This window comes from Neolamprologus multifasciatus, chromosome 7 (assembly GCF_963576455.1).
Source record: "Neolamprologus multifasciatus chromosome 7, fNeoMul1.2, whole genome shotgun sequence".
Taxonomy (NCBI): Eukaryota; Metazoa; Chordata; class Actinopteri; order Cichliformes; family Cichlidae; genus Neolamprologus; species Neolamprologus multifasciatus.
In genome coordinates, this window is record NC_140445.1 from 11,365,326 (window position 1) to 11,390,644 (window position 25,319).

Here is a 25,319-nt window from a genome sequence, read left to right on the forward strand (position 1 = left end):
AATTCCGCTGGGCACATCGGAAGAATCAAAGAAAACATTATGTCAAAGAGCACATATTTTTTATACTTAACAAGTATTACAAATGCCATTAATATTGAGAAGTACAAGTTTGTTTTGCCAGCAATCAAGAAATTAACATTTCTGGATGTCAATTTCTTGGTTCTTTTTCACTGATATGTAACTGTGGATTTTGTTCTGATGGGGAAAAAAGCCTTTAAACACTACATCGGTTACAGCCTGCATTGAGAAAGGAATGCAGGCATCATCTTACATTCATTACATGCAAGGTTGTAATCTTTTTATTTGTGTGCAGTATAACTTCATGAGCACAAGAACATGAATAAAAACATTACATGTAGGACAAATGAAATAAACAAGTTCTGCCACGTCTTGGCATTGTGAATGTATAACAACCAAAAGAAGCTTTGAAAATCAACCAATGGTGCCTGGTCTTGTGATACAGAATCCCTTTGGTGGAAACATCTTGTTAAATATAAGTTTCAACATACTGAGCAATTATTGGAAGGTATTTCCATTGGGTCTTATCATCATGGTCACTTTTTTCAGAGAATAAGCTCCTCCTCTGAACTCAGCCCAGTAGACCCCATCCTGATAGCGGCTGCGGTAATGCCCACCTTTGTACCACACACCGTTCAGATTGGAATGAGCACAGGCATTATACCACCATCCTCCCTTCTGATAGTGGGCACAATTCCCTGGAAACACAAATAACACAAGCAAATAAGACCACTAAATAAAACAGCTAGCAGCCTAACGGCTTTAAATATAATAAAGAAAATTAAGACAGTTTCAATTTTGTCCATCAGTAGACCTGGTATACGAGAAAGACTGCAGCATTAGCGTTGAAAGCAAACTGATGTTTCCCTGCACTATTAAGTTCTTGGTTTTCCTCCATTTGGAATCCATAGCTTGAAGATCTAAAGATGAGCCATTTGTGTGTATATTTCAATTCCATCCATCACAATTAAAGTAAAAATTAAAATATTTCTTTTTTTCAAATTGTGAACAGAAAAACAGGAACACATACACAGGAAAAGAAGAAACAAGTGATCATGGGACAATTATCGACAAATTAACATTTAATAATGATTATTGCACAAAAAGTTAAAATCCAAGACATTGGAAAGGATTACTGATACCTCATTCAAAAAAGTTTGAATAGATACAAGACCAGAATATGTTTAGATGTTTTGTTTAGATTATAAGATTAGATTATAAAGAAGCAATTTATGTTTTTCCAACAAAAGTCTTTGTAAGTCCAGGAATTTCTAGATGATGGCTGTACTTTCCTGACAGATTGCCAATATCCAGTTCCTTTTCCCATCGTTCTTTGAATATCTATAAAATTCCAGTTATTTTCAAGCGGTATGTTTGAAATAAGGTTTTAAAATTGCAGTTCCCAGTGTTTAGGGAGCTTACATATATGGAGGTAATCTCTAAAGAAAACCACTGGTAGAACCTGCTGTCTTGTACTGCTGGTGCAAAGTCAGATTTATATGTTGGCCGCCTAAACAATTTTGCCTCATCCTAAAGTTAACAGGTTTTTCTTCCCATATTTACCCATTGCTTGGATGCCTTAATTTCTTTATCAACACAAACAGACAGTGACTGTAATGGTTGGCTACATTAATTGGCTACATAATATGGATTACACAAACATAAAGTGACAGTAACTGAGCAGGTAAGTAATAAAGGCAGAGCCTTACCCCCATCTCCTCAGGCAGTAACAGGGTAGAGAATTTCACTTTTGGTTTCTTATTATTCCAAATGAATTGTGAGATATTTTTATTCCAGGCTCTACATTGTTGTTTAGGTTAATTTCTGTTTATGGGTAATACTGAGAAAAGAAAATAATAATTTGGGGAGAATATTAATTTTAAGTCATATAATTCGGCTGCCAAAGTCCAGAGGGAGCAGGATGCCTTCTTTGGATACCATCCAAGTTGTAGGTGGCTTTTTGTGTGACTGGATCTCTAATCTTGTGAGTAGTATTTAGTAGTTTTTTTTGTTGTTTTCTTAATCTCCAAGCTAACACTTTGGATGGTTTGGGGCTGCTTCATAATACCATAGGGTTGCAGTGTTGTAAGCCACCCTGCCATGTCATAATACATGTCTGGAAGCGTATACCGGCCATCTTCAGCGCCTTTTAAAGAGGTTCACATTCTCTTCTTTTGTTCTGTACTTCTGTGGCATAGTCATGATCAAAATACAACCACTTGTTTTGGACCATTATCTTCTTAGTTTGAGCTGCATGGAGGATTCTATTCTTTGACTACATATCTGTCAGAGGTTGTGTGTGGAGGCGAAGAAGAGATGACCCAAACGCAGGACTCACGGTGCAGGATGATGATATTTTATTGGAGCGAGTGAACGAACAGAGCAGGAACGAAAGGACTGACTGACTGAAAGACTGAATGGCTGGCTGAACAACTGAACACAGGCGGGAACGACAACATAACATCTACAATGACACGACAATGAACTGGTGGAAACTGAGGACTTAAATACACGCTGGATGATGAGTGATTAGAAACCGGTGAGTACACAGCTGAACTTAGTCTGACTAATGATACATGGAAATCAGTGGAACACAATACAAAGGCAACATGCTGGAAGTGAAAACCATGAGTGTGAAGAATAAACTGAACGTGACAAAACTGAAAGCACTGGGTCAACGACCCAGGAACCCTGACAATGTCGAATAAACTGGACCACTACAGAGCAAGGAGGTGTGCTTGGAGGCCCTGTGCGAGGACCCCTTGTACTTGTTCTATTCCTAGGTCTCACTCTCAGTTTAGCATGCTGTTTTCAGCCAGCTCTGACTTAATTAGATTTTCAACAAAAGTTACAGTGGCAGTGCAATCTGCAACCTCTGGAATACCGTGATCATATTACGTCAGGAACCATCTTCGAGGTCAGACACTTTGCTCATCTTTATATTTGGCTTCTGAGAAGCCGTGAGAGAGCATTTCAACATTCCACCGCTCTGTCCACGTCCCCCTCTATTTCTCCAATTTGTTTTTCAGTTCCTTCCATGTGATGTGCATTTTCTTGTATTTTCCGGTTGAACTCTGCTGTGAGTTCCTCCTCCTTATTTTTTTTACATCTTCACATAACTTAATGAGGAATTCAACAGGGTCTTTCCACACAGTCACAGCTTCCTTCAACTTTTCTTGAATTGTAAGTAGAGTGTCGCTTTCTTTAAGACTGCCATGTTGGGCTTCCCATTTAAAATTTTGTACATGACACTGGAAGTCCATAAAATGACATCTTTCATATTCATTAATTTTCATATTCCTTTTTTTTTTCTCACAGAAAGGCTCTGGAGATGGGAAAAAGAGGTACAGGTCTGAAATTCCTGTTGTAGAAATACCACCATAGAAAAATTGTGTACCTCAAGACAAGCCTGTGGTTTGGGGAAAGAGAGATCAGATCCTAATTGAAGTGTATAACAAAGCAATAAGCAAAAAGCAATTGTTGTATCCAGTATTTTTGGATAAGTGAATGTCCCTGCAAACCAATCTACAAGAGTGTAGAAACTATTAAGAGTTGTTAGTAACTACTAATAACAACTGTAGAGTGTGTGAAAGAGAAATCTACCAGAAGGTGTGATCACCTTGTCTTTCACGGGAACCCACTTACCTGCGTAGACGTCATGGTCCCTATCCAGTGTGGTAAAGTGCTTTCCATTGTGCCAGGTTAGAGAGTCTCCAGCATTGCCGTGGTATCGGCCCAGTCGTAGCCTGTAGAAATCTGCTTCTGACTCTACACGAAAGCTAGCATATTCTGCGAAGGTCTTCCGTCCAGTCCAGTCTTCCAGCATCACTAAAAGCTTGTAGATGCCCTGGTTTGTCAGCCAAAAGATGTTGTCTAGGCCCAACCAGTATTCACCATCAATGTTTCCAAAACCTTGCTGTGGAAGGAGAGAGACACTGAATTGGTCAGGTATAAAGTACATGAACGAGCACATGGATTAAGTCAGAAGAGAGGCCTGCGAACTCTCAAATCTTGAGCCACGATCGCCCTTTATCTTGAGACTGAGAAAAGAACTCGGCTGACTTTAGGTCACAAGATGACTTTAGGTCACAAGATGTTTGGCAATAAGGGCTTCTACCTTATGCATTTATATTTGTGTATTATCGAGCGCCATTCATGACTACATGGAAACACAGCATGCTTATAACATTCTTGGATCACTGTGTTGGCAGCAACACTGAGAATTTTGAGACCACTGGAACTGATTTCTTCTCTGCTGTTGTGATCTCATATATTTCAGTTTACTGAGTTTTTCTTACAGTTAGTCATGTTACACAATGAGATGGGTTTGCCTAACAGCTTGTTTTCTTAAAGTCCAATTTTAGGTCTGACCCTTGAATCTCAGTTTAATAATATGTTATGAGTTCTCTCAAATGTCACACAATGCAAGCGTTGCATAACATTACTGAAAAATTTTATTTATTACAAAAAGCTATAAACCCTCTGCCCTTCCCTCTCAAGCTAGTTGCTGTATGCTACACTGCCAAAAATGAGATTCCTCTGAAAAATGTCTTGTATCTGACCGCTGACTATATGAACAGTTAGAGTCAGATTATCCTTAATCTCAGACACAGTGATTTATAAAGTGGGGTTCAGCTGAGAGCTACTTTTTTCTCTACATGTTTATTTTTAATTATACACTAAGAATACCCAGACTCATAAATGGTAATTAGCAGACATTCTTTACATTAGCAACAGCACTACTATAGTTCTGCATTTATTTCCCATTTTAAGAAAGACTGAGGTTTCAATTACTAAAATGCAATGCTCCATTGATATTTAATGCATTTGCAGCTAACAGTTTTCCTTTGTAGTATCTTCAGTGTATCTAGACAGCACATACAACCTCATAAGTACAATCTTGGGTGCTACTATAACTTATTACCTTGTAAGTGTCCCAGTTCCTAAAAAAGTTGACAGAGCCATCCTGGCGTCTCTGAATAACGATCCAGCCACCTGGGTCTTGTCTCTGGTCACACCAGACCTGCATAAGTTGGTTGCTTTTGTCTGGTTTTAAGAGGTACATTCCACTGGTGGTATATCCACTCTCCAGAGCCTCCAGACAATCTCTGAAATGTCCTGTAGAAGGCAGAGAATGAAGGGTAATACAGTTGCATCTGGTGTGTGATCATCATAGGCTCATTTTTAGTGACATGCTGGCTTCATCATTATTATAGTTTTAACAACCTGTGCACACAACACACATGGAGACATGAAGTGCAATAGAAAAATATACAGATGGAGGGTTACTGGAAAAGTGAGTCACTCCTGATCACGTGTTGTCTCTGCAAAATATGACAAATACTTTCCAGTCTGTTTGCTGCTGGCAAGAATAAACAGTACTGTGGGCAAAACCTTCTTTGTAGTCCCAGCACACACATGGGAACACAGCTATTCTTAAATTATATCTCACTTTTTGCCCTCTGTGGAATGGTAGAAGGTATTACACAAAATTAGTGGAATTCTCTTTATTCTATTAAAGACAGAACCTAAAAGAGCCAGTGATCTATGAGCAACTACTTGGCAACCATCCACCCATTCTCTTCTGCTTATCCAATTCAGGGTCACAGGGTGGCTGGGACCTATCTGAGCTGTCTTAGGGCGAGAAGCAGGATACACCCTGAACAGATCGCCAGTCTGTTGCAGAGCTAACACATAGACAGACAAGTATTGACATTCACAACTATGGTCAATTTACAATTATCAATTAACCTAACCCCACTAACTACATGTCTTTGGACTGTGGGCTGAAGCTGGAGAACCCGTGGCAACCGTGGTTCATGGGGTTGGGAAGCTCATCTTGTTACTGTAAGGTTGCCGGTTCGATCCCCAGCTCTGTCTGTCTTGGTTGTTGTGTCCTTGGGCAAGACACTTCACCTACCGCCTACTGGTGATGGCCAGAGGAAAACCCTTACTTTTACACAGGATTCACCCTCCAACAGAACTCACTTTAGGTAGGGCAACTCCTGCCACCCATTGGGGGCAAAAGAAGAGAGGGGAAAATAACTGCAAAAAATTGTCAGTTAGGAATAAACACTGAGAAGAGTAGGGTGTCTGTATCTGAAAATCAATAAGAGGTAAGATTTGCTCAGTCAAATGCAGTTTAGACCTGTCACCCACTAAAAACATTTAGCATATTATGAAATGAACTCCTACATTAAGTGAGAATGGGAAACATTCTTCTTTAAAATTACAGCAACTGGTTTCTTTAGTTCCCATACACTTAGAGAGTATTAAAAGAAGAAGTCATATTACACACATTACATTTTTTTCTTTACATTTTACACAGCATTGTAATTAACCGTTACCGAACCACCAAAACGTCACATAAAATGCCTCCGCTTAAATTACTGTCTTTATTAGATAATCTCTGTTTACTGTTAGCTACAACTCTACAACATCCTCCTGTGGAGTTTGCATGTTCTCCCCGTGTTTGCGTGGGTTCTCTCCGGGTACTCTGGCTATCTCCCACCGTCCAAAGACATGCAGTTTGTGGGAATAGGTTAATTGGATAATCCAAATTGCCACTAGGTGTGAATGTGCGAGTGAATGTGAGTGCGAATGGTTGTCTGTCCCTGTGTGTTGGCCCTGCGACAGACTGGCGACCTGTCCAGGGTGTACCCCGCCTCTCGCCCTATGACAGCTGGGATAGGCTCCAGCGCCCCCCGCGACCCTGAAAAGGATAAGCGGAAGCGAATGGATGGATGGATGGATTTTACACAGCATCGTAACTGGTTGTATATAAACCATTGACCGTAGAAAATATGAACAACCTAACATCTCCCCAACAATGAAGCCAAAATTTGTCTGTTATCCCCCTGGTCTCCATATTAGTGGGACTGGGGGGTCAAATTCTAAAAAAAAATTTTTTTCCCAAAGATGCGTTCTGCCATTATTAGTAGTCTTCATCACCGATTTGTATTGAAGCATTTTTTTCTCATAAGTTCTATTCTAATTACCAACTACATGATGTGAATTATGGGTGCAACATCATCATGATAGCTTTGATGGTAGCTGCTTTCTTGGAGAAACTTGCGTATCTCTGTTTGGGAATGGCAGATAGACGGGAATGCTGTGAGGAGGTTCAGTGTTGATTTTCCATAACCACAAGTGAATATTTTAAACTGACGTCGTGAGGTGTTCTGGAATCACCTGGACTAACTAAGAAAAGGACCCAAGGCCCTGGCGCACTTTTTCAGTAACTTAAATGTGTTTGTAAGCTAATCTGTAATCAGTGTCCTTAGCTAGCTAGCTAAGATGAGCAATCAGCTGTTGGGGAAAGCCATGTTTAGTAGCTAAATCTGTGCACACGAATGAATTTACCCTCTGAACCTGAAGGTTCACACTGAATTGAAGGATGTTCAGACCAGTAGCTGAAGATGAGGCACTGAAACAGTTTATATGAGAAACAGAACAGGAACACCACATTTTTTAAAAAGCTAATTTTTCAGCACAACTCTATATATTTATTTATAATTTTTTTTACAGAGTTTGTTTCAAATATTGAGGTTAACAAATTATCTGAATTAAACCTGAATGTACATCTTGCATCCTTTGAAAGAAATAATATAGAGAGTGTTAATATATGTTGTCCAGTGCTCAGGCAGCAGCTCAAAAACTGCATACCTCTATATGTTTCTCTATTTTCTTGCAGATGACCAGGACTGGAAACCTGTTCATCTCATCTTTGCAGATCTCCTTTTAAAAAGCACAAACAACTTAAATGTAAAAATGATACTGGATAATCTGGATATAAGGCTATGTTTTATTTAATATTTGAGGGATAAACTTCAAATTTCAGTGTGTGATGATTCTGTTCTCTTTGTGATTACAGGAGCTGCCCTCAGATTCAGACCTCAGCACCACCCAGTGATAACAGACAAATTCAATTCAATTCAATTTTATTTATATAGCGCCAAATCACAACAAAAGTCGCCTCAAGGCGCTTCATAGATACAGAGAAAAACCCAACAATCATATGACCCCCTATGAGCAAGCACTTAGGCGACAGTGGGAAGGAAAAACTCCCTTTTAACAGGAAGAAACCTCCGGCAGAACCAGGCTCAGGGAGGGGCGGCCATCTGCTGCGACCGTTTGGGGTGAGAGAAGGAAGACAGGATAAAAGACAAATCATCCTATATATCCGTCCTTTGTAGTAACTCCAAAATTAACTCATGAAAAAAGTACAAAGGCTAAAGTACCTTATGATACACTGTCAGTGAAAACTGCAGCTGTATTATTGATAAAGTTAAAGTCAAAAAGTCAAAGGGATTCATGATCCATGTAACTGGTGTCACTATATAAGAGCATAAACAGTAACTCATTTTGGTGTTTAAGGTGTTGCTGATCTCAGACCTGCACAACTTCTGCTTTTAACACTGAATGTAGTTAGCTGCATGAAGAGAACATGATATTTTCTCTGATAGCATTAACTAAAACCTGATGAAGGTCAAACATCTTCACTTGTATGTTGAACTAAAAATTTTAATCTGGAATTCTTTCACACTGTGTTTTTGCTAATAGTGTGTTATTTACTAAAATATATTCAGTCATTCATACCAGAGTAAGCAAAAAGAATAATATTTATTTTAAATATTCAGTCCTGTGGAAAGTTCAATATAATATCATTATGTAAAAGTCCAGAGTCTCTGTGCTTGATCTTAGGATGACGTGAGTGCTTTTAACATTACAGAAAGCAAAGGGTCACTATCATACTTGTTTTTTATATGGGGGGGGGGGGTGAGAAAGATTTCTATTTAGGTTTTCTGAATGATAAATAATTAAATTGCGCAATACTGTAAAACAATCATGTAGAATGCTTTTTAACATTAAATTTGTGGTCCCCAAAATGACGAAAATGCCATTTTGATTCAGCTTTAATGCTGGATTGAGAAAATATGAGTAGTTGTACCACAAAAATATAAAAGGTTGTCCTTTCCAAATGGAACAAAACATTGGATTTTGATAATTTTGCTAGAAATGATTATAACACTAATGTCAAATCATCAATTTTTTTAGAATGTTTTCTGCTCCACCATCTTCAAATACATACATTTGTATGTTTATACAGTACATTTTATACAGTTTATAAAGTGATTGCTGTATAGGCAATTATATTTTTGATGGTAAATGGACTGGTTCTTATAAAGTGCTTTTCTACTCTGAGCACTCAAAGCCGTTTACACAACTTCCCTCGTTCACCCATTCACACAAGCACTTTTCTCTGTGCTGTTTCTAACATTTACACCCCTCATCGGAGAGCAACATGGGGTTAGTATCTTGCCTAAGGATCTTTGGCATGCAGACTGGAGCAGACTGGGATCAAACCACCAACCTTCCAGTTTGTAGCTGACCTGCTCTGATCTACCTGAGCTAGTAATAATGTTGGTACAGTTTGAGATATTTGCACAATCCAGCATGAGATTTGAATAAAAATTGCATTTCCTTCTTGTTGTGACTAAGAATAAACTCAAGTATGTTGTTCTATTTGGAATATACTATCTCATGATATTTTTGCTCAACCCAGCATGAAAGTTGCAGGCATGCTCAGCTTTTTTTCCCCCACATTTTAACTAGCCAATATCCAGACATTTTTTGATGTCTTAAATTACAGATTCTGATTTGGGTTACAGATTGTAATATTGTAGGGTTTTTGCCTTACAATATAAAGCATCTTGAGACAACTGCTATTGCAGTTTGGCATTATATAAATAAAATTGTATTGAATTACATTGAATTCATATTGATGACCTGACTAGAGATGGCACGATACCACTTTTTTATGTCCGATACCGATACCGATATCATAAATTTGGATATCTGCCAATATAGATATGAGTCCGATATAGTGTGTTTTTTAATCAATAAAACAGTTTTTTTTTTATATTGCTGCATTTTGTATAAGTTAATACTCAAGTTTAAATAAACAACACTAAAGCTATTCTGTTATACCTGTATGTAAAAAATACACTGCACCCAAAATATTTCATAGTTTAGCAATACTGATCAATCTAATAAACTTAAACCTACTCCATCCTCCCTATTCTTGTATTTTAAAGGGTACTTATCAGAAATATTAAGCAACCTAACTAATAGGGTTGCAAACTCCCAGCAAAAAAAAAAAAGGGAACCACCCCCCACCCTCCACCTCATGATGCTTAATCGACGTAATCAACTTTAATTTGATGCAGGTTGGAAAAAAATGCACAGAAATAAATGATTTTTCAAGAATAATTAAATAGATTCAACATCTTTCTTCAACAGAATTGCAGACTGCCAGATGGTATCTTCCCAAAGGAAAAAGTAGTATAGCTTACTAGGGTATATTAGACTTAATAGTTAATATATACAGTAACGGACTTCTATATATTTTACATAAGATTAAAACTTTGGGTGTAAGATTCGGATAATTTTTATTAAAAGCTAGACATTTTAAATGAGAATAAGAAATAAAAGTATGTCTTTGTGCCCCCCTTTTCCCTGTTCATGCCCTATCGGCCCCCCTGGCTAAACTTTGCTAGATCCGTGTGGAAAGTAATATTAAATAAATTCTAACAACAGCTTATCAAGGTTAAACATGCTGCTGTTGTTTAGCCCCTGGTTTCCTCTTTCTGGTGCAAAGTGGGCCAAAAACAGCAGAGAGACGGACTCGCGACAGAAAAGCCGATCAACTGATCATTAATCAGTTTCACGATTGAAGTAGCAGCAAGAGAGGGAGAGAGAGAGAAGAGGCAGTCGCTCCATATATCGGTTGTTAAGCTTAACGCTGGAATGCTTTACAAACATTCAGAGATGAACTTACTAGAGATGGACCGATCCGATATTACGTATCGGTATCGGTCCGATACTGACGTAAATTACTGGATCGGATATCGGAGAGAAATAAAAAATGTAATCCGATCCATTAAATATAAAAAAAAAAACACCTCACAAAACATATGACACTGCGTAACTCGGCTCATAACCGTAGCACATCGGAGCTGTGTGCTCACGTGATAGAGCGGCTGTGTGTATTTGTAGCCTCGCTACCAAACCAGCATTTCATCTCAGAGGAAGTTATCCCAGAGAGAAGTAAAGCAAGTGTGTAAGTTCATCTCTGAATGTTTGTAAAGCATTCCAGCGTTAAGCTTAACAACCGATATATGGAGCGACTGCCTCTTCTCTCTCTCTCCCTCTCTTGCTGCTACTTCAATCGTGAAACTGATTAATGATCAGCTGATCGGCTTTTCTGTCGCGAGTCCGTCTCTCTGCTGTTTTTGGCCCACTTTGCACCAGAAAGAGGAAACCAGGGGCTAAACAACAGCAGCATGTTTAACCTTGATAAGCTGTTGTTAGAATTTATTTAATATTACTTTCCACACCAGGATCTTTTTCTACAGCTGACGGCTAGTAACTGTGCAGGGGCGGATCTAGCAAAGTTTAGCCAGGGGGGCCGATAGGGCATGAACAGGGAAAAGGGGGGCACAAAGACATACTTTTATTTCTTATTCTCATTTAAAATGTCTAGCTTTTAATAAAAATTATCCGAATCTTACACCCAAAGTTTTAATCTTATGTAAAATATATAGAAGTCCATTACTGTATATATTAACTATTAAGTCTAATATACCCTAGTAAGCTATACTACTTTTTCCTTTGGGAAGATACCATCTGGCAGTCTGCAATTCTGTTGAAGAAAGATGTTGAATCTATTTAATTATTCTTGAAAAATCATTTATTTCTGTGCATTTTTTTCCAACCTGCATCAAATTAAAGTTGATTACGTCGATTAAGCATCATGAGGTGGAGGGTGGGGGGTGGTTCCCTATTTTTTTTTTGCTGGGAGTTTGCAACCCTATTAGTTAGGTTGCTTAATATTTCTGATAAGTACCCTTTAAAATACAAGAATAGGGAGGATGGAGTAGGTTTAAGTTTATTAGATTGATCAGTATTGCTAAACTATGAAATATTTTGGGTGCAGTGTATTTTTTACATACAGGTATAACAGAATAGCTTTAGTGTTGTTTATTTAAACTTGAGTATTAACTTATACAAAATGCAGCAATATAAAAAAAAACTGTTTTATTGATTAAAAAACACACTATATCGGACTGATATCGGTATCGGCAGATATCCAAATTTATGATATCGGTATCGGTATCGGACATAAAAAAGTGGTATCGTGCCATCTCTAGAACTTACACACTTGCTTTACTTCTCTCTGGGATAACTTCCTCTGAGATGAAATGCTGGTTTGGTAGCGAGGCTACAAATACACACAGCCGCTCTATCACGTGAGCACACAGCTCCGATGTGCTATGGTTATGAGCCGAGTTACGCCGTGTCATATGTTTTGTGAGGTGTTTTTTTTTTATATTTAATGGATCGGATTACATTTTTTATTTCTCTCCGATATCCGATCCAGTAATTTACGTCAGTATCGGACCGATACCGATACGTAATATCGGATCGGTCCATCTCTAGACCTGACTTTCACCTTTAATAGAATTTGAGATATTTATTATCAAACATTCCCCCAGACTGCAAAAAAAAGTTCAAAAGTGGGGATTGACAGACCCTTTTTCAAAAAAATATATATCTGTGTTATATGATGCTAAAATTTAATAGCAACCATTATATATGTTGAAATGTTCTACCATAAAACCTTTATGCATATCATTCGAACAGAAGATGTTCTACAAATTGGCTAATATAAGATGAAATTACCCTATAGTAACCTAAACTATCTGACATTTTTGTTAAAAGAAAATTCAGTTATTCAATAAATATGTCTCTGTTGGTATATTCTCAGTGAATGCAGGACTGCAAATGTTTGTTCAGTTAGAGACTTCAAAGGAAGATACAAACATTTCTTACCAGTACTTACCAGAGGGCTCATTTGTGAAGCTGTATGTTGCGGCTGGCATTGTGGGCAGTGCTCTGGCTTTCTGGTCATTTTGGATCTCATTATTCATGGGGTAGTTGGTGTAACGAGTGTAAGTGGGTGGATGGAAAGGTCTGTAGCCACCAGGAGACAATTCAGGTGTTTGTAAAGGAGGCTGGGAGATTGCAGGAGATTGTGGCTGGAGACGACGGCTGGGCTCTTGAACCTTTCTGTAAAAGTATCCTCCGTGCTTACACTGCTCTTCAAGCTGCTCCAGGAGAACACTTTGGCTGCTTGCGAGGGCTGATAGATGCTGGTACTTATGATCCAGGTCTCGGTACCGTCCAGCTAGCCTCCCCATCTCATTTGTGTGGTTGAGCACACGGGTCTCCAGCTGTGACACCTCCAGAGCATTGTCTCGTTTGCGAATAATCTCATGCAGCAGCTGCATGTAGAGCTGAGTAACTCTGGAGTTCATGTTGCGGCTCTCTTTACGCAATAGCTTGACTTCATTAATCACACCCCCATCAAGCTCTATCAGCAGTTGCAGTGCCTCAATCTGCTTTCGCTGCTTTTGCAACTCACTGTTGAGCAGCTCCAGTTCCTGCTTATTAATACGGTTTTGCAGCAAGGTCTCTGGCTCCTTGGGGTTCACACATATTGCCCCGTTGTTTTTCTGCTGAGGGACAATGAAGGTATAAGAACATTTGTCTGTTTGGTAGGCACTGTAGTCAGCAACAGCCCTTTTTTGACGTTTTGGTACGTAGATAAATTCTCTCTCTAGGATGTCATTGCTGTTGTCAATTTCTAGAGTGTCTTCTTGGAGACCTGACTCTGGTCCAGAGAGCAACAGGAGACTCACCATTACCACCACAGGGAGAATCATAGCACAGTTCAGCTGCTCCCAGACCACAACAATTTCTGAAAGAGATGAAGCAGAGATGCTTAGCAAGGGTCTGTTTTCTCTCATCAGTTATTGACCTGGTGTTAGTTGTCGAAGGCAATTACTTTATCACCACCTCTGTGTGCTCAGAAGCCCATATGTATTGTATTTTTCACAGCTCTGTCCCAGAAAGTTGCTGGCCATAATGTAAGATAATGCCATCCAGAGTTAGATACCATATTTCTAAGATCTTTAGTTCAATAACATGAGTTTTATCTGTTATTTTAAGCATAAAATTAGAGGTCATCCAGGTCGTTATGTTGTTAAAACATTCCTGCAAAATTGGTGTATTTCATTTGGCTTCATGGATAGAAAAATCTGGTAATCATCTGCATAGTAGTGAAAATGTATATTATGCCTTCTATTTGTAGTGCTTAGGGGAAGTGTATGTAATATAAACACAACTGACCCTAGCACAGAACCCTGTGGAACTCCATAGTTAACCTTTCATGTGTGAAGAAGACTTCCCATTTACATAGCCACACTGAAGTCTGTTAGATACATGTAGTTCAACTCATTACAGCGCAATACTTTTAATACCTACAGCATGCTCTTATCCCTGTAATAAAATATATAGTCAGCATTATAGTCTAGCAGGACAAGCACAGAGATGAGTCCACTGTCAGAGGCCAAAAGAAGATCATTTGTAGCCTTCACTACCACCATTTCTGTACTGTGATGGGTTCTGAAACCTGACTTAAAATCTTCAAACAAACTTTTTCTCTCTGAAGATGATGAGTTAGCTGTTTTACAACTACTCTTTGAAGAATTTTCAAAATAAAACAAAGGTAGTGGCTTAATTACAGCCGGTAACTTGCAAATGAACTAATATCTACTTAATTACACAGCAAGTCTTTTGCAGCCAGTCCATGCAAGGGTAAAATCAGAGAGGAAAGAGCAGGTTTATAAGGATGAATCAGTATAAGAATCAGTATTTATATGTTAAGTTTGCGGGAACAACAACTAGCTTCAGTCACTGCCTGCTGTTTTTGCATGTACATATTTCATGGTCTACGGTATGAACAAAAGATATTCACAAAATATTAAGTATGGCTCAAAGTTGCCTTTTTGCAACTAGTGAAAACATTGCTGCTCATTTTAACAATATTTGACCAGTTACACTTTAGTAGTTTAGTGAAAGATGTTCCCTGTATCCAGTCTAGGCTCCAACCTCATATAATAGAATATTGTGTTTTCTTGTTTCTCTTGCTTTTTGTGATGAAAAATACTGTCACAGCTTTGGAATGTTCAATAACACAGCATGAAAAGCGGAGCCTCCCCTGACAGTTACACAAGACCATGTTATCTTGGGCTTTAGGATATGGTAGTTACTACATCATCTATCTTTTTCATTTTTCTTTTATCAAATGTCTAGCCTCAGCCAGGTCAGTTCAGACATTGGTGAGCTGTTTTTTCCCCATACAACAGAGGCCATAAGTACTGTTACTTGGCCAAGTTGACCTCAAGTAAGTTCAACATGTGAGTGGTCATAAATTTATTGCTGTATAGTTTTTGCACTCTGTCTGGCTACAAGCATAATATAAAAACTCTTTTGGAGTCTTTAAGTTTTGCGAGGCAGCTTCCTCTGTCATTCAACCCAGTACTTGTACCTGACCATTTTAAGAGATGGGGTTATTTTGTTTTGTTTTATTGTGTTTTTTAGGCCGCTTAACACTGACCTGTGAGTCGTTTAATCGTGGAAAACACCTAACCAGAGTTGGATCAATGTTGTCTGCACAAAACACACAACTTATAAAAGAACTAGTTGTAAATTGTAAGTTATTGTGACTGAGAAGCTGATGTATACAGAAGCAGACACTTATCTGAGTCTGTCATGCAAATCCACAAATGGTGTCAACTGACATGTTTGAACACACGTAAGTGTGTTAGACATCAGAATCATTCGGCTGTATTATATGTGTTTAGAAATAAATTTGTTAAAGTAGGATCTTAAATATCACATTACTGTTTGCATTCCAATGAAGCTTTACATTTGAGCTTTGTATTTCACATGTGCCTTCTTTTTGACCTCAAAGTATGTTATATCTTTAAAGCAAATATTGTCAGGAGCAAGAAAATGAGCTGCCCAGTTAGTTTTATATAAATTCATTAATTATACTGTAGTATATATGATAAACTAAAGTTATTTTTTTCCAGCTATTTACAAGTCAATATTTATTATTCATTATCATCTTCTACATAATCTTTGTGTAATTAAAGTCATCGTCATAAACATTATACCCTTATAGACGTCACAAATAGACATTATCAGGATAGTTAAAGGCATTCAAAACCTTGGGGATTCAGCCAACCAGTGTGAAGCTACAGCCTATAGCTTGCACAGCTTGTCACATATTATCAGTATTGTTTAAGGCACTCATGAGGAAAAAACTTTTTCACTTGAAATTTAACACTAAGCAAATTTTACTGAACAATGAAATGAATTCTGCACTTGTACTTTATTCACATAAAAATGAAAAAAAAAAGTACTCAAAATGATGTCAAGTATATTAAAGTCGGTTTAAACAGGACAAATAGCAAAAATCTGCATTTTGAACCTGTATTTACTGCAACATCTTAAACGCCTCAAATTGTGTTAAAAAGAAGAAATAAAATAAACTAAATATTAACAATAATTTAATAGTAATAAATAATTTAATACTATTACAAGTAAAAACCTGCACAGAGAATGAATTGTCTTTGCTCTTGGAGTGCTTCTTATAATTTTTAACACAAACATTTTTAAAGGCAGTTCATGGATTGAAAGTCTGAGTTAAATGCTTAAGGTTCAAGATAATTCTTTAGTATAAAAGCTGAATGACTTCCAGGCTCCCTGAACCACAATGTGAACACACTTTCTGCAAAGCAAGTTTTTATTAAACATTTTTCCACATGTGATCATATGCGCCTGAGACCCAGCATATTCTTTTATGTCCTCTGTAGTGGACGCACAAATCACAAAAACAGTTAAACTGAAAGATTTTTGTCCTCAGTTCTCAGGAGTATATGGAATGTGAACTAGCAGTTATGTGACAAAGCATTTCAAACAAACATTATAGAGTAATGCAAAGTAATGTCATGAACTGTGTAACATCTCTACTTTTTAGAGATGTATTAGAGTTGAAGTAATGCATTATTTTTAAATAAAGCAGGAAATAACTTATAGTTAATAAAAAGGCAGAAGGGAAAGTAAACTCTGTGTTAAGTGTAAAATAAGGTTGAGCCACTTATTCAGTGTGTGTTGCATATAAAATGAAAATTGAGAAAATTTCCTGACTTACTTCCACTTGTTTATGTCTCTTTCTCTCTTGCTTTTGTTTAAGATTTGACTCCAGGTCCTCAGAAGTCATTCACGTTTCCTCTGATAGTCAGTAGAAGTTCTTCATATCATTTCTTACCTTCTGTCAGAATCAGATTTAAAGTTCACAAAGACAGTGGTCCACTTGTGGTGATGTGATGATCTGTACAGCAGCAACAAAGCCTTCCTTTCTAATTTCATGTATTGCAGTGAAGGGATGAGTCTCAAACTCAAAGTTCGTGCCTGCTCTGCAGACAAAATCTGTTTCTCTTCCTACTTTGTGTCTCATATGTAATGGAAGGAAGACAGTGTTGCTTGGAGTAATTAAGCTGTGAGGCATAGCGACTCCTCCTTCCCCTCCCCTTTGCAGCAAAAACATCATGGGGACATGAGACAGGCTCCAAAAACCCTTTAATTCCTTATCCTCAGCAAGCCCCGCTGTCATCCCTTTTTCCACTGTTCTCCAGTGATTGTGGAATTCCATCTGACTGGGAGATCATTCACAAGTAACAATTCAACTTAACATGCATGTCTTTGGACTGTGGGCAGAAGCCCTCGCAGGCACAGGGAGAACACAGAGTGAGATGATAGTAAACCTTCAATAGCTCCTTCAAAAATAGTGTATTCTGTCCTTCTGTCTTTAAATGGGGGATATCTGTAAAACCAAGCAGTGACTGTCCATTCAAACAATTTGCCTGGAGGAGAGGTGGAAGCGTCTGGATACAGTTTGTTATGTTGTCATAGTAATTACTGGTTGCATAACATGTGAGAAACTTTTAACAAATAGTCAGTGACTCAGTGATTTTTTTTTAATTGCACAACATGCTCACAAACTTATGCTGTAAGACATACTTTTATCTTTCCCTCATAGACATCTGATTGAGATGGTTTTTATTTAATTTGGTGAAACTCTAGAAGCTTTTGATTGTGCTTTTTGTTTATTTCCAAATCTTTACAGGGACATTCTCACTGGCTTTGTATCATAATTGCATCTTCAGCTGTAACATTTCTCATTGTGGAGTTGGAGTCCTGTTTGAGAATGACAACAAAGATCCTAAGAGGCATTATGGTACAACAGCAATATTATTCCTATTATTATTTTACATTTTTTGCTTTTAACACTACATTTATCCTGAAGAAAGGTAATAAATATGGAGATGACAAAGAAATGTAGTAATATAATGTAATCATTAAAAACAACTTCCTGAAAAAGAGAGACTCAAGAGGAGCTTCTATCCCCAAGCCATCCGGGCCCTAAACACACACACCCGCCCTCTCACATCATCTATAATTGACTGAGACAGGACTCTCTTCCAAACACTCTAAACCCAGGCACAATGTGCATTCCAAATTCCTTTATTTTTAAATATGTTTATATTGTCTGTTCTGTAAAATAGTCAGATGTCTATTCACCTGCTTGCTGCTACTACTGCACATTCACCTAATGTATATACTACATATATATATATATATATATATATATATATATATATATATATATATATATATATATATATATATATATATATATAATGCTCTTTTTATATATATATATTTTATATATATAAATTGCAATGCTCAATTACATTGGTGGGAACTAGTGCGTTAGCAGGTTAGCTCGTTAACGTGTTGGCTGTCCAGCCCCATGCATGGGGCGATCCGCGGTAGCTCATTAACAGAGATTTGCCGTGTTGTGGTGTTAACGTCATTTCAGATTAACGCTGACAACACTAGTGGGAACACAACGAATATGACTGCACATTTACTCCGACATCATCCTAGTGCAAAGACAAGTGGAAGCAGACAAAAACAACAAGCAGGCATGCTACAAACTTTACCCGAGTCATTTAGACAGCCGTTAGCACATGATTCTCCTTATGGGGACCTGATATGTTTAATATGCTGCTGAGAATATAGCCCAGAAGAAGCGTATAGTATAGCTTTTATTTTGGAAAGAGCCATTACTCTGTAATAAACTCTCTTTTCCAAAGTGATTTCTCAATCAGATATTAATTTTTTTTATTACTTTGTTGTTTCAGCAACATTAAATTTAAAAACTGTACTTTTGAGTTAAAATATATATTTAGAATTTTAATAAATGACAAATTAAAAGGCATGAACATTTTTTTTTGTATCGAAAAAATATCGAACCGTGACACCAAAGTATCGAACCGAACCGAACCGTGAATTTTGTGTATCGTTGCACCCCTAATATATATATATATATATATATATATATATATATATATAATGTTCTTCCTCTACCCCCCCCCCCCCCCCCCCCCCATTTTTGCACATGTCGAGGAGCGTGTCAGGCTACATTTCACTGTGTGTTATACTTGTATATACTTGTAACTATGCATGTGGCAAATAAAGAACCTTGAACCTTGAATTTTAATTGGCTTCATCTGTTATGAACAGTAGCATTATATCTCGAGTGGCAGATGCCCAACTACTGACTCAATGTGTTTGAATTTGCCAATGAGTGCTGGATGCTTTGACTAGGCTTTGCTGTGGGACAGGAAACAAGGCTGCACAGCTTTTTTAGATTGAGCACAGCTGAAACGCATTAAACTCATGTATCTATCAGTATGACATCATAGGCAAATATTTGTTAATCGTTTTGGTTGTTTTGTGCAGCTGTAATATTAACAGTTGAACTGTCAGAACAGCTGATATCATGTAGAGCCAGTGCATCACAGTGGGGTTAGGCTGTAGCAGTAAGAAAAATAGAAACCCAGAGAATTGTTTTTAACCCATTATATTCTTGTTTGGACTTGTATTTGTCTTCTTCGTGTCCTTGAAGAAGTTACTACTTTTGATTGTTCCAACGCTGATATGAGCTGCAAAGGATTCAGAGCCAGTACTGAGGCTTCATCCTATTAATTTCTTTCGTCATTACATGAGGAGATAAAATGCTAAAACACTGCCTGAGGTGTTACTCAGTATTTCCAGTAGATTCCATGATCCTCTTCCATGTGCACATATCTTGTCAACTTGGTGTGTAATTGTTAATAATGAAGGTTCTTCCTCATCCATTTTAGTAGCCAGCAACAACAGGCCCACTACCCTACACTCTGAAAGCACCCCTACAGGACAAAGGGATGCAGCTGAATACCTTCTCCAAGTCCCATAACCACATGTAGACTAGTGGAGTTGAGAAGATGGTGACATGTAATAGCAACAATATTTACATAGATGCACACAAAAAAAGGAAAAAACTACAAACCACTCAACTAACAACAAGAGAAAGAAAGAGAAACAAAAGATAACAGAAGAAAAAAACAAAGGTACATTATGTATATTAATATATTTTCATATACAAAGTAGGCATCAACATTTCATGGCATCACATGCCAGCAACGCCCCTTTCTTTCAGCAGCATCACATCATATCCTGTATCACTTTATGGGAAATTATGTGACTATCAGTTACAATAACTTCAGGTCGTCTGTTACTATACATAATATCTAGAGTACTGGGATCTGTAATGGCTGTATTCTGAGTATTTCAGTGAGAAACAATTATTTTTCCATAGATTCTATTTCTTTTGGTATTCATATAGTATGTGTATTAGTGTGTCTCTACTCTTGTCACACCCCAACACATATCTGATTCCCTCAGTTTTAATTTTGCAATCTTACGGGGAGTCCAGTACCTCCTATGAATGATCCTACATGTCATTTATCTTGTCTGGACTCTTATATACCCACAATTTCTCTCTGTCTCCATAGCTATCACCCCTTGTAGCTTCACTTCCCAAGCTCTCTTGAGACCCTCAAATTTTCGCAGCTGATGTTGTCTCATTGTACTATAACGCCTAGATATCCTGACCTTAGCATTCCAATTACTCTAAATAGTTCCTGTATCATTTTCTCCATTATGCAGCTTCTTAATCAAAGATTAAGATTATCTTTACTGGATACCAGGTGGGAATTGAACTTGTGACTCCCACTCCAAAGGTGTGTAGTCTTACCACTACACTATCCAGCTGCATTATTCTTATGCTGTTTATTTTACCCAACAGAGAGAGCCCTAAATTGGCCCAACTTTGTAAGGCGCTCTCAATTTTCTGAATAAGTAGCGGAAGGTTTTCTTTGTTTATGTCTTTTAAACCAGTGCTAAGTTTGTTGCCTAATTATACAAGACTTGAAGGAAGCTATTTAAACCCCCAAATCTTCCTAATATTTGACGGGCTAGACGATGACATTGCTTCTGATTTCTATACTCACTAAAATTTATTCAACAACCAGTTTACCATTTATTAGGATCATATAATAAAATGTTACTGTGAACTTTCTTTAGTACTGTTGTATTTAGTATGGTTGGCAGTTAGCATACAAGTTTAGCACATTATCACTTCCTTCTGTACTGAATTAAAGTTGACCTTGGCTTGCATGTTTGGAAAAACAAAACCATATTTGTGGCCTAACACCTACACTGATTTATGTAACTGTGTATGGAACACTTGGGTCATGAGTATAGGACACTACAGTGGAATGGAATGTGGCCATGGCTATTTATCAATTTTTTTGTGTACACTGAATAATAATTGAGAGGGAAACAGAAAGGTATCTATATGGGGTAAATTTCCAACCACTAGGCCACAGTGCTGTTGCTTTTACTTAATAAAAACATGTTTTTTGCCGTTTACCGTGGTGGTTTGGCATGCTCTATGGATGTAACCTTAATACAGTCTTTGAACTCAGGTTTTATCAGCTACAGAAGGAAGTATTAGCTAAATAACTGAACATATACCTCTTTGAAAAGGTAATGTGTTTGTTTGATATTTTCACCATAATCGCTTGACCAAAAAGCATCTCACTGTTTATAGAACAATATCTTTATACAGTTTCCATCTATCAGTCCCTGGTCTGCAGATTACATATTGTACATTATACAAACACAAAGCTGCACAAATATTGCAGGCATTTTAACACAGCACCAGTACTTCTGTGTACACTTGTACACAGTTTTTCTCAAATGAAGGTTGTACCAGCAGTTATTGTTCTTCTTCTTTAATTGAAGATAGTTCTTTGTGACTTTCTCTGAATGTCTGGAGACATTGCAGAATGAATTTAGATCAGACACCTTTTTGATCATATTATGTGGATATAAAGTTAAATATAAAGTGCAGAAAATGTTCTACATTATTGTATACGTAGTTATTTTTCTAAAGTACACTGCAGGATAAGGGAGTTTCTGTTCATGCTCAGGGTATGTTTCCACCCCACTATTTTGTAACACTTGAGAAGTTAAAATAAATTGCTGGAAAGTTGGTGACTCAGCAGCTGTTTTCCAGATCACTTGTGACAGAGCTGATGCGATTATTTAAATTGCTTTTACTACACTTTTTCTTAAATTTTAGTAATTATATTATTCTCCTGAGGTTTGCAAATACCAAAACCCCCTATTCATAACCAAAATCCACAAAATAATTCATGTATTCCAGTTGTACAGAAAAATAATATATCCTTTATAAATGAGTAAAAACATTGCAATAACCAATAAAAGCCTAATGCCCATTTTCACTAGAATCTGTAGTGAACAAGATTAACAGTGTGTATCAGTGTTTCCATATAACACATTTGTGTTAATGACTTCCAGGGGAAATCTTCTGGCAGCTCCTCTAGCTCTCACAATTTCTCGCGCTGACTTTATGAGACATTGTGAGAAAGACTAAAAAGAACCAAATACAGAAAACACTGATGCTTCCACACATTAAAGCTTTCATTGAAGTAATAAATTCTTCTGTTGAAATCACTGGGTATGCTTTCAAACCCATCATTATTCCTGTTGTTAGAAGAGTTTAACTAGCTTTTTTGTGCCTTCTACAGGGATCTACCTGTTGGACATTATCTACATTGACTCTGCTTATCCTGCATCAGACAGCATCATAGAGACAGAGCAGAGGACAAATCAGATGAACAATCTTCTGAGAGTTATTTCAGACCTGCAGATGTCATGTAACTATGGTAAGACACAATTACATCAGTAGTTGCAGTAGGAACAGTATAGTGTCTGTTTCCTAATCATGTATATATTGATGATCTTCTGACATCAGAGTTATGGTTGTACAGTACTGTGAAAATGTAATTCCTTTCCTTGATAAAAAAAAAAAAAGCATTTAGTTTTAAAACAGCACTTTGTATTTACAAAGCTTAAGTTTGTTTAATATTTTTTTAATTGTTTGATCTGAAACATGTGACAAATATGAAAAAAACCTAAACATTTTTCACAGCCCTGTATGTCATAAATCTTTAATATGGATGAAGCCAAAATATGTATGTGTTCATAATAACCCAAGTGGATCACCACTGCAGGATGCTAAAGAAATGTGGTCTTTTTAGCTTTTATATGTAAGTTTGGGTTTTTGTATAAAGTTCTAATGGTTTGGTTCTGCTTTAGTGACCTGAGCCTTTATTGCTCTGCTTTGCTTAAGTTACTTTCACTGACGAATTCAGGAAAATTTTCAAGTGTCAGCCAGTCGAACTAAATGTATTCAAGTCCTTAATTGTTTTGGCTAGCATGTGGTGTTTCCAGTGTGCTTTGTGTGGGGAGCTGCTGAGTAATAAAAATGCTCAAGATACCTGCATGAAATGTTGCCCCAGACGGAGGGGCGAGTAGGGGTGAATTTCTGCAATAAATACAAATCCTCTATTACTATTCTGAAGCCTTTTAAATGCTTTATTGAAAAAATCTGGAGATCTTAATTAGTTTAAATATGTTTACCTTTCACTATCTGCAAGTGACTAAAAGTTAGAATAACTCAAATTGTAACTCTAAGCAGGGGAATCATTGAATAAATGAGTGAGTCATTGTAAAGCTTTTGTTTCAGGGAAGTCACTTTTAAGTAAGTTCACAGACAGACAATCACAAAGCGCTGTACACAAATATTAAAATAAACAATAAAATCAATAGACATTATATACAATGTAAACGATCAAATGTAAATAATGTAAAAAATATAAAATATGTAGATCAACAAAAGGCTTGTTTGAACAGAAGAGTTTTTAACTGTTTTTTAAAAGAATCCACAGAGTCAAGCAAACGTAATTGTAGTGGTAAACTGTTCCACAGCCTTGGTGCAACAGACTGAAAGGCTCTGTCCCCTTTTGTCTTCAGTCGTGTACGGGGAACAACTAAGAGACTCTGAGTCTGTGAGTGGAGATGACGAGCAGCAGTGTATTTTATAAGAAGCTTGGATAAGTAATCTGGAGCCTGGCCATTTAGTGCTCTGTATGTTAAAACAAGAATTTTAAAGCGAATTCTAAACTCTATTGGGAGCCAATGTAAGATGGGAGTAATGTGAACACGCTTGGTAGAGCGAGTTAGTAGTCTGGCTGCTGCGTTTTGTATAGCTTGGAGGCGAGAAAGAGATGATTTATCCAAGCTAGTAAACAGAGAATTACAGTAATCTAAGCGTGATGACACAAATGCATGAATGAGTTTTTCCAGTTCAGCTGAGGAAACCATATGACGCAGTTTAGATGTTTCTTAAATGATAGAAATAGGAACGAGACAAAGATTTTACATGAGAGTCAAGGCCCAGAGAAGAGTCAAATATTACACCAAGATTTCGAATATTTGACTTGACAGATGGACAGAAAGAGGCAAGAACCTGACTGATTTTAGAATGTAGCTCAGGAGGAGCTATGATCATGGTCTCGGTCTTGTTAGTATTTAGAACAAGGTAGTTGCTTGAAAGCTAATCAGAAACCTGGGTTAAGCACTGGACTAGGGTGGACAGCCTATCCAGCTGATGAGGCTTAAAGGACATATGGAGCTGAATGTCATCAGCATAAAAATGATAAGACAGGTCGCTAAAAACTTTTGTGTTTTATCATTTCTGTTCCCAAAAATAAGCTTGGCTTGCTGTACCTACATTTTAATGTTATTTTTAAAATGTCATTGCAAAAAAAATGGGCAACATTATAATACGCTCAACTACTAGGGGTAAGTAACTACTGTGTAATAAAATGTAATTACAAGTAATTGATTTGAAATCATGAGTATTTTTACAGGAAAGAAGACAGGCATTGTACTGTAAGCAATTATAAGCAGAGTAATTAATTTTAAGTATAAGAACTGAGACTCAAATTTTATAAATTTGCCTTTATTGGATAATAACAGTGAAGAGGAGAGGAAGCAGGGAGGTG

The 25,319-nt window shown here is 37.3% G+C and overlaps 2 protein-coding genes across 6 annotated transcripts in view; one reads left to right on the forward strand and one right to left on the reverse strand.

The window, feature by feature from the left end:
• LOC146513820 (ras-specific guanine nucleotide-releasing factor RalGPS1-like) overlaps positions 1-25,319 on the forward strand; it is a 92,845-nt gene that overhangs the window by 42,843 nt on the left and 24,683 nt on the right. For all 3 annotated transcript variants that reach the window (XM_085165714.1, XM_085165713.1, XM_085165715.1), the window contains one exon: positions 22,998-23,135. In XM_085165714.1, the coding sequence (XP_085021840.1) occupies positions 22,998-23,135 (138 nt within the window). The remainder of the gene's footprint in view (positions 1-22,997; positions 23,136-25,319) is intronic.
• Positions 38-18,059, reverse strand: LOC146513822 (angiopoietin-related protein 2-like). Of its 3 annotated transcripts, none has more exons than XM_085165718.1 (5): positions 17,144-18,059; positions 12,923-13,840; positions 4,943-5,136; positions 3,664-3,934; positions 38-716 (listed from the first exon to the last, which is right to left on the reverse strand). In XM_085165718.1, exons 2-5 carry the CDS (start codon positions 13,803-13,805, stop codon positions 517-519), a joined length of 1,548 nt encoding a protein of 515 aa, XP_085021844.1. In that variant the 5' UTR covers positions 13,806-13,840; positions 17,144-18,059; the 3' UTR covers positions 38-516. The 3 variants fall into 3 exon arrangements, with proteins under 3 accessions (XP_085021844.1, XP_085021843.1, XP_085021842.1); XM_085165717.1 differs by having other exon boundaries at positions 17,261-18,058; XM_085165716.1 differs by having other exon boundaries at positions 12,923-18,059.